The sequence below is a fragment of the Orycteropus afer genome, unplaced genomic scaffold (assembly GCF_000298275.1).
Source record: "Orycteropus afer afer isolate SDZICR_OR568_19922 unplaced genomic scaffold, OryAfe1.0 scaffold00011, whole genome shotgun sequence".
In the NCBI taxonomy this organism is placed as follows: Eukaryota; Metazoa; Chordata; class Mammalia; order Tubulidentata; family Orycteropodidae; genus Orycteropus; species Orycteropus afer.
In genome coordinates, this window is record NW_006921598.1 from 9,114,921 (window position 1) to 9,125,703 (window position 10,783).

Consider the following 10,783-nt stretch of genomic DNA (forward strand, 5'->3'; position numbering starts at 1 on the left):
AGAACCACCGGACACTCATAATGGAAAGCAGATAAAATGTAAGCACATACTGCTGCCTAACAGCCAAGTACATGTGCTCACTGCTCAACGATATGAAGCCTCTGGGAAGCTCTGCATGTCTAGGATTGAGCTCCCTGGGTGCACATAGTCTCTGTGTGGAAGACAGTCTCCAAGGGGAGTTATTCCCAGAAAGATAACTCACCTTTCCCATTCATGGAGGACAGTTGGGGGACCAAATATTTCACCACTGTGGGCTTGATATGGGAGCTCTGGTGGTGTAGTGCCTAAGGCATTTGATTGCTAACCAGGAGGCTGGTGGTTCAAACCCACCAGCCACTCATCAGAAGGAAGATAGGGCAATTTACTTTCATAGAGATACCACCTCAGAAACCCATGAAACCTATGAGTCAGATCCAACTTGACGGCAATGGCTTTTTTTTTTTTTTTTGGGGGGGGGGCGGCATGATACCCACCCTACCCTACCAGCAGAGATGGGAATTGAGTATCATTTGGGCTGACTATAAGAAAACTGGGTGTTAGCTTGTTCTGCCAGGGACACAGTAGCACTTTCACTGAAAGGTCTCAGCCTATGAGACATCAGGCCAGGCCAGGAGTCTATCCCATTATTCTGGTTGCTTCAGAGAGACAGCATGGGCACGATTTATGGGAGAATCCTGACTTGTACCAAGAGGCTTTCAAGGACTGAGCTACCCAGTAAACTCATCAATGCTTTCAAAATATATTCCCCAAAGCTTCACACTCTTGCGTTCTGATATAGCATTGGTGCTTAAATTCAAACTGCTACCTTGTAATTAATTTGCTCATCCGGCTTTATATTTAATACTGTAACTGATTCAATCTGCTAACTGTAGAAAGTCTTATTATGGGATTACATTTATGAAATGTTTCTAAGCACTCCTGTTTAACTTGAAGGGAAAGACCATTTATTCTGTAGATGGCTTCGTTCTCTAGTGCTGCTGTAACGAAATACCACAAGTGGATGGCTTTAATAAATTTATTCTCTTCCAGTTTTGGAAGCCAGAAGTCTGTGTTCAGATTGCCAACTCTAGGGGAAGATTTTCTCTCTGTGTGTCTCTTGTTCCTGGGAGGAGCCCAGCACAGGGACCCGGGGTCCAAAGGACACACTCCACTTCTGGCTCCTCTTTCTAGGTGGTAGTAAGTCCCCTTTCTCTTCTTTCATCTCTTGTAAGATTAAAAGTGCTGCAGGCCACACCGCAAAGACGCTCCTCTTACATCCCATCAGAGCTGTGATGGGACTAAAGGTGATGCAACCCACTTTTAATCTTGTTTTAAAAATTTTTATTGTGATTTGGGTGAATCACCTTTAATCTTAATTTTTTAAAAATACATTATATTGAAATATAGTTTATGTACAGTGAAATACACAAAACTAAAGTGACATGGTAATCTTAATTCTTTTACACCTGGTCCGCTTATCACATGAGATCACACCATGGGATATCATTACACATCTGCCACATTACATCATTACATAACTTCTAAACCAGTGAGAATCATGGCTGAGCCAAGTTAACACAAATTTTTTGGGGACACGACTCAATTCATGACAGTAGGCAATGGAAAACACCCCCACGTAGTAATATCTCATCCGCAGTTGCTGCCTTTACCAATTAGAGAGTTAATAACTTTTTTTGAGCTGGAGCCTTCTGAGACGCCCAAGTATGCTTTGAAACTTCGATCCAGAAAAGTACAAACAAAACGCTTAAAAAGCTTCTGAATATAATTTCAGATGCTCATGCATGAATCCACAGAAGTATTCTCCAAGAGAAATTACTCATTTTTGGTTACTTCAATCCCTAACCCTTAGAATTTCTCTAAAATCTGTTCCCCTGTTGTCAGGGAGAACGTCCCAAAACTCGTATCAAGTCCAGATCCAGTACGGCGCCAATGTTGGCCCAAAGAAGGGAAGCCCAGAATCTTGAGTAAGGAGTTCTGGTGGCGCAGTGCCTAAGGTATTTGACTGATAGCTAGAAGATTGGCGGTTCAAACCTACCAGCCACTCCGCGGAAGGAAAATGGAGCAATCTACTTCCCTAAAGTTTCACCGCCTCGGAAACCCAATGGGGGTCGCTACGAGTCAGAACCGACTTGATGCCAAGTTGCTTACAGTCATGAGTAGTAGGGGTGGGAGGGCCCTTCATCACTAAAACATAAGCCTTTATTCAAGCAGGAGGACAGTCTACGTATCAAAGGTTTGGTTTCCTTCCACCCTCGATGGGTTCTCTGCCTAATGCGGATGAGAAAAAAAGAGAAAATACATGCTGTCTCAAAGGTGTACGCTTAGGCGCAATAGCGTCCTAAGAGCGCGTCAGAATCTCCGTGGGGCGGGGCGAGGGAAGATTCACCCTATCGTTTCGCCATGGCCTTAACTCTTTCCTATTCTTCAGCCGTTGTTGTTGTTGTTGTTATGTGCCGTGGAGTCGGCCCCGACTCATAGCGACCCCTCCTTGGGTTTCCGAGGCAGTATCACTACGGAAGTAGGATTGCCCAACCTTCCTTCCGAGGAGTGGCTGGTGGGTTTGAACCGCCAGCCGTCTGGTTAGCAGGCAAGTGTCTTAGCCACTATGCTACCAGAGCTTCCCTTATTTTCCCCTCTGACCTCGGAAAGAAGGAGGCGGGGCCTTAGTGGCGGAAGTTGCGGTGCATTGTGGGCTCGTCTAGAGCCGTGGAGTTGAGTCTGAATGAAAGTGGCGCGCTAGTCCTGACGTTACCGGGGTAGGAGTCGCTAGGATTTGGACCCGGCCCTTGGACCTCGGTGGCAGAGCGGACCGCAAGGCGGCGGCGGAGGCACGGCAAACGTTGGTGTAGGGGGGCGGTTCTCCGCGGCCCCAAGAAATGGCTCATAACAAGATTCCGCCGCGGTGGCTGAACTGTCCGCGGCGCGGCCAGCCAGTGGCAGGTAATCCGGGAAGGTAGTGCTTGAGTCACCTGGCTGGCTCGTCAGTGGGCAGTTTGACCGTGCAGCTTTTGGTGGTTGCGAGCCCATTAGTGATATTTCAGGATCGAGAACGTGTTCCGCCGGATGAAGCTTCGTGGCTAAGTGGGAACATGGACGGGAGAGGGTGGGTCTGTCTGTGGGGACACTAGCCACTAGTCTGTGAGACTGAATACAGTCTTCGCGAATGCGAAGGTATACAGAAGGTTTGTGTGACAGGAACCGGGGACCCAGAAATGTGGAGGACAGTACTTTGAAGCTCAGTCAGAAGTTTGGGAATCTTCAAAATTCTTGGACGGGGAAAGGACAAGTGTAGGTCTTGACTTGCAGGAGGATCGAGGAGGTGGAGGACCGGTTCTCGACGGGAATATGGGTCGAGAACGAGACTAGGAATCTGGAGTTTCTTCTTGCTTTATCAGATGATTATTATTGTGGATTTTTCACCTTTACTGAATATGATTGCCCAGTCTTCCTTCCGAGGAGTGGCTGGAGGGTTTTAACTGCCAGCCTTCTGGTTAGCAGTCAGATGCCTTAGGCACTAGGCCACCAGAGCTCCCACTGAATATGATGTACAATAAGCTTTAAATTTAAAATGTACAGTTTGATAAATTTTGAATAGGTATGTGTATATAAATGTGTGTTTCCTGGCGGGGAGAAAGCTGTTTGAACTCAATTACTAACCTATGGGTTGTCTGTCTGAACCCACTCAGCAACGCCAGGGAAGAAAGGTCTGGCGGTCAGCTTCTGTGAACAGTATAGCCAAGAAGACCCTTTGCAGCAGTTCTGTTCCATAGCACATGGGATCTGGCTTGAAGGCAATGGGTTTGGTTTTTTTGGGTTTATGTTCCATACCACCACCATAAACCATCACTGCTCAAATGTTTTGTCCTGCCATTTGTAAGGTCTTCCTCAGGCATTATAGATTAGTTTGCATTTTCTAGAATTTTAAAAAATAAGTGCAATATGTAGTGTACAAGTTGTTGTTTAGACGTTGAGTCGGACCCGACTAATAACGACCCCTGCTTGGGTTTCCGAGGAGGTATCGCTATGGAAGTAGATTGCCCAACCTTCCTTCTGAGGAGTGGCTGGTGGGTTTGAACTGCCAGCCTCTGTACAAGTAGTCCCCATATTACAAATATCCAGCTTATTTGACTTATGTACTGCCTGTATTTATGAACCAAGTCTGTAAAGCCTATTATATTAAAATTTGAGGTACATACAATGGTTCATAATAACAAATGGGCACTACGTTTCTATGTGCATAAAAAAATTATTAATGTACTATAGCATAGTGCCTAAGGCACTTGACTGCTAACCAGAAGGCTGGCAGTTCAAACCCACCAGCCACTGCTTGGAAGGAAGGCTGGGCAATCTACTTCTGTAGTGATACTGCCTGGGAAACCCAAGGAGGGATCGCTATGAGTCGGGTTCGACTCCACGGCGCATAACAACAACATTTTAAAGGTGTATTAGTATATCCGAAGTGTTTCTTTAGTGTTTTTTATGCATAGAAAGGTATGCTATAGACTATAACATTTTGACTAATTGACATTAGACTGACTGCACCTAACTATTCTCACTTATGTACAACTTTGAGGTGCTCTGGTGGCATAGTGCCTAAGGCATTTAATTGCTAACCAGAAGCCTGGCGATTCAAACCCATCAGCCACTCCTCAGAAGGAAGATTGGGCAATCTGCTTCCGTAGAGATACTACCTCAGAAACCCAAGGGGGGTGGGTCGGAACTGACTCAATGGCAGTGAGTTTGTTTTTTTGGTACAATTTTAACTTAAAGACAGGCTTAGGAACAAAATTCATTCATAATCCTGAGACTGCCTGTATACGCTCTTATTGAAGAAGGGTCTGGTTTCTTTCACTCTGAGTAATTATATTGAGATTCATTCATGTTATTGCATGTATTTGTTGTCATTCCTTTTAATTGCTAAGTAGTATTCCATTGTATGGATACGCCACAATTTATCAATTCACCTGGACATTTAGGTTTCCAGTTTTTGACTACTACAAATAAAGCTGCTATGAACATTCATGTCTAAGTCTTTGTGTGGACACATGCTTTAATTTCTCTTGGCTAATTCTGTAGGATTGGATGGTTCATGTGGTAGATGTATGTTTAACATTTTAAGAAACTGCCAGACTCTTTTCCGAAGTGGTATATATATTCCCACCATCAGTGTTTGTCAGTTCCATTTATTCCACATCAGTTCCAACACTTAGTATGGTCAGTCTTTTTTTAAATTTTAGCCTTCTTAATACTAAGATGTGTAAGCATGTACATGGTGGTACAGCAGTCAAGAGCTTGACTGCTAACTGAAGGGTTGGCAGTTTGAATCCACCAGCCACTCTGTGGATAAAAAGTGTGGCAGACTGCTTCCATAAAGATTACAGAGCTCCTGATACATGGGATGATACCTCTAAAAGAGAGTAGATAGCAGCAAGTAAGGAGTGGAGCTTAGCACCTTACTAAGGTGGGAACTCTGGTAGCCTAGTGCCTAAGGCTTCTGACTGCTAACCAGAAGGCTGGCGGTTCAAACTCACCAGTCACTCCTCGGAAGACAGACTGGGCAATCTACTTCCATAGTGATACTACCTCAGAAACCCAAGGAGGGGTCTCTATGAGAAATGGAACTGTGTTCCTTTCTTCCTCCTCTGTTAGTGAGGAAGGTTTAGCAATAAGAAGTGCCTTCTTTTTATTGTATTGGAGTATTTTGGCCCCTAAAAGCTACACTTAGTTATTGTGGTTAAGTAGCCCTGGTGGTGCAAACGTTTAAGCACTTGGCTGCTAACTGAAAGTTTGACAGTTTGAACCTTCCCAGTGGCTCTGCAGGGGAAAGACTTGGTGATCTTCCATAAAGAGTACAGCCTGGAAAACCCTATGGGGAAGGTCTTTTTCACATGGGGTGACTATGAGTTGAAAACGACTCAAGGGCATCTATCAACAACAAAAGGAAGTCACTAACCTCATCTGCCTGATTAATTGTGGTGCCCACAAAGGAACCCCAGATCTCCTGACCCCCCAAACAAGTAATCAGTACTGCTTCAATTTGTGAGTACAGCTTCAATTTGTGATGCTTACTAGAAAGGAAAGTTTATATAGCATAGAATTCTTGACACATGGTGAATTATGGAAATTCAAGGTTATCAATATTTTATAGTAGCAGGGCAAGAAATATGAACTAGCTATATTCTTATCTATCTATTTATCTATATTTTTTATTGTGATTTGGGTGAAAGTTTACAGAGCAAATTCACTTTCCATACAGCAGTTCACACACACGTTGTCTCATGACGTTGACTACAATTTACCCCAATGCAACAGCTTCCCTCCCACTTCCTCCTGATAGTTACCACTTCCCTGTGTCCATCCCTCCACACACTCCTGCCCCCTGAACTGTCTCCCTGTGCATAAATAGTCCTTCTTTCTCCCATGATTGTTCTCTCCAAGGAGTGTATCTACCTCAGGTAAATGTTCAAGTCATACGCCTATCTTTTGTTTGGCGGGAAGCCACAGGTGTGGTGGGTTCAATTCCAGACCTGAGGGGCAGCTAGGGACCATAGTCTCAGTGGTTCCACCAGGCTCTATCAGACCAGCAAACCTGGTACACCTCTTTTCTTTTCCCCCAAATGATTCTGAGTTTTGTTCCACATTGTTTTCCCTCTCTATCGAGGATCTCCTACATAGATCCCCCTCTGAGTGGTTGACAGTGGTAGCCGGGCACCATCTAGTTCTTCCGGTCTCATAGTTGTATAGGCTGAGGATCACATGGTGTACCAGTCACGAGGACTAATTTTTCCATGAATCTTTGGTTTTCTTCATTTTTCTTTGCTCTGGACGAGAAGAGACCCATCATTGCATCTAGATGGCTACTTGCAAGCTTTTCTTAAGATCCCAGTCACTACTCGCCAAAGTAGGAGGTGGAACAATGCCAGTTGAGCTTGATGTCCCCTGTGACTATGGTCCCGAGCCCACAGGTTGAACTGCTTGGTCCCTCTGGGTAGCTGGCTGTGACTAAGAAGTGACTATGATCTTGTCCCTTGTCAGCTCTCCTATACCCCTGGCAATTCTTACAGAACATACAAATACACTTGTAGAACCACTGTCTGCCAGCCCTATACATGTTCTTGGGTACACTCCCTGCTGCATAGATACACCTACTAGTTCAGCCTGTCCACCCATCTATCCATGCATATACCAGTGTTTGCCTTCACTGACAACACAGTACTGTATGTGCAAAAGGGTTCATCTTTGTTGTCTGCACCTCCCATCTACCTCTCTATGTCTTTCTCTTCCTCAATACCACTGTGTTGATCACTCACATTTGGTACATTGCCTTTCTCTTCACCCAAATCAATACTTATCTGTACCTATCTAACAGTGTTTCTTCCCCTCCCCTTCCACCCCTGGTAACCAACAAAGAAAATTTCCTTCCATAGATAAGTCTTTTCTTGACTTTTTCAGTAATGGACTAATACAGTATTTGTCCTTCTGTGATTGACTTATTTCACTCAGCATAGTGTCCTTCAATGAACTAGCTATATTCTTGCAAGTTTTAATGAGAAATAAGGAATCACATTTCCATTTTCTACCTTCTGTTTTCTTCCTCAGCACTTTTTCCCCCTGATTATAAAAGTAATTCATGCTTATAGAATTTCTTTGCTCTTTTGTATATTGAAGATGTGTTATGGCTGCTTAAATTTTCTCAATCCAAACATTAGGTTGCATGTTAGTGCTGGAAGTTCGTAATTATCCTTAATCAGAACAAAGATGGTACCAGTTATGATTAATCTGTTCCACCAGTAAATCCCCATGTCTAATTACACCAGGTGGTGCTGTGGTTAAAGCATTAGGCTGCTAACCAAAAGGTTGGCAGTTTGAGGACCCATCTGCTCTGTGGGAGAGATGTGGGAGTTTACTTCCAAAAAGATTTACAATCTTGGAAACCCTGTGGGGGCGGTTCTACTCTGCCCTGTAGGGTCACTTTGAGTCTGAATTGACTCAACAGGCAATGGGTTTTTGGTTTTATGTGTGAAGAACTTATTAGCAACTGTAGGGATATAGTCCTGTGATAGTGATAATGACTTTGATGTCATTTTACTCAGCATATTTTATGTCTACTTTGTATTAGTTCTTGGGGTAGGGAGATAACTAAGAAGTAGTCCTTCATCTTAAAGAGCATACAGTGTGATGGGAGTTGCAAATCATCAATTTTTGATGTTTTGTACTGCTGTTTAAAAATGCAATAATTACTCTGTTGTCAAATATGATAACCCTACCGGAGGCAGTAAGCCAAATTCTTTGCCTGAGGTTGGCAAGAGGGCATGGGAAGGAAGAAGGTGATTAAAAAATGGTTCCCAGAGGAGTTAACACAGAATTACCTTGAATGGATAGAGTTTTGCTATATAGATTGTTGAATTTGTTTTGCAAAGGCTCTAGGTTAGGGTAGGACAATGATGACAAAGATCTTGGACTGAAAAAAATGTCTGTGTTCTGGAGTGTGTAAGTGATGATATGAGAGTGGAGAGTTAGGTAGAGGCCAGATCATACAAGCTAAAAAACCAAACTCACTGCTGTCGAGTCGAATCTGACTCACAGTGACCCCTCATTGGGTTTCCAAGGCAGTATCACTACAGAAGTAGATTGCCCAGCCTTCCTTCCGAGGAGTGGCTGGTGGGTTTGAACCATCAGCCTTCTGGTTAGCAGTCATATGCCTTAGGCACTATGCCATCAGAACTCCTAAAAAAAAAGCAAAACCAAACCCATTGCCCTAGAGTCAGATCTGACTCATAGGGACCCCTCCTTGGGTTTCCGAGGCAGTATCACTACGGAAGTAGATTGCCCAACCTTCTAGTAGGGTATAATAAGGTATTTAGTGTATGTGTACATATGTACACACACATACACACATATATTTGTTTATTTACATTTTTTAAATAGATTTTATTTTTTAGAGCAGTTTTAAGTTTATAGTAAAATTGTGCAGAAAGTACTGAGAGTTCCAATATACTCCATTTATATATTTTTAACGTGCTCTGGCAAGCCATTGCAGGTTTTTAAGCATTGAGATGATGTGGTGGTTAAGTCTTGGCTGGCCTTTGTTGAGTGACTGGGCAGCTGGATGTAGTATTCCCCATGATGAAACTGGTAATCAACTCCATGGCAGAATCTACTGTGAGCAGCTGAGTAGCTTCCTTTGAGTATGTGGTTTGCTTCCTGTATATAAGAAACAGCTTTGGGAATGGTCTCTAGCCTGTGGTACACTTGAACCGTGCATGTAGCTGTGTCGTTGTTCAGCAGCCTGCCATGCTCTGCCAACCTTGAGACTTTGAATGAACTTAAATTAATGGCCTGCTGTGTAGTTTGGTAACATTGGGACTATGCCTTTTTACTCGTCAGCCTTGGGTTTTTCAGCCTCAGCAGCCAGCAGCTGAGTGAAGAAAAGCCTCTGGCTTCAGTAGGCCGGGAGCAGGAGGCAAAACTGCAACCCAAGGTTAAGGGGCTTTCACCTAGCCCCTAGAGCCTGGCAGTTTGAACTTGGACTTAAAGCCTCCAAATAGTGAGAATAAACTGCTGTTTGTTAAGGCCATTCCATTTGTGGTATATTATCAGGGTGGCACTAGGTAACTAGAACAGATGATATGTGATCTTACTTCAATTTTAAAAAGTTTACTTTAACTACTGTGTATCGAATTGAAGAGACAAGATTGGAAGTGAGGAGACTAGCTAGGAACTTGTTGCAATAGTCCATGCAGAAGACATCAATGATGGTTTAGAAATGGAGATGAAGAGTTGTTGTGGTTGTAGTTATGTGCCGTCGAGTCGGATCCGACTCATAGTGCTCCTCCTTGGGTTTCCGAGGCAGTATCACTACGGAAGTAGGATTGCCCAACCTTCCTTCTGAGGAGTGGCTGGTGGCTTTGAACCGCCAGCCTTCTGGTTAGCAGTCAAGTGCCTTAGCCACTATGCTACCAGAACTCCCATGAAGGGTAGTAGACTCATTTAAAGAAGGAAAATAGACAGAACTTAGTGTTGGACTCAGAATGAAGGAAAGAGAGTGAAAATTGAGTCATAAGTTTCTGGTTTATGCAACAAGGTGATTGATATCATTAGGGCTTATTGGAGAAGCAGGTGTAGGGGAGAAGCAGGTAGAAGGAAATACTAAGATCTTGGTTGCTTAAGTAGAGATGTTGAGTAGACAGTGGGATATATGATTTGGAATTGAGAGAAGTTTGAGTTGGACACATACATTTGCGAATCATCAGCATAAAGACAATATTTAAAGACATAATAGTTGATTAATCAGGATAAGTAATGATAGTTTCTTTAATAAACAGTTCCTCTAGTGCAGTAGTTCAAATTAACATATGTCAGATTTCTTGCTCATATCACAGTTGCAGTGTTTGTCAGAATGGGCAACTCTTCTCTAAGTGGTGACAGTCTAAGCTCTTTCCATCTTGTGATGCTGTATTGGTGGTCCTTGAGTAGGCAACATGGAAAGTGGTCACAAACATGTGACCTGAGGTTGCCATGGAAAGATAGGAGTGGATTTCCCAGATATTTTATGGCTGCCTAGCCACTCCTTGGAAGGAAGGTTGGGCAATCCTACTTCCTTAGTGATTCTGCCTCGGAAACCCAAGGAGGGGTCGCTATGAGTCGGGACCGACTTGACGGCAAATAACAACAACAACGGTCTTGGTAGGTGTGTTGGATTGGGTTCTCTAGAGAAACACAAAAACCAGCAAAGTGTATATATATATTTATAGAGAGAGAAAGAGAGAGAGAGAGAGAGATT

At 43.5% G+C, this 10,783-nt stretch overlaps 1 protein-coding gene across 1 annotated transcript in view; it reads left to right on the forward strand.

The window, feature by feature from the left end:
- Positions 1-2,876: 2,876 nt before the first annotated feature.
- RNGTT (RNA guanylyltransferase and 5'-phosphatase) overlaps positions 2,877-10,783 on the forward strand; it is a 521,901-nt gene continuing 513,994 nt past the window's right edge. The window contains 1 exon segment of the mRNA XM_042782266.1: positions 2,877-2,940. Coding sequence (XP_042638200.1) covers positions 2,877-2,940 — 64 coding nt within the window.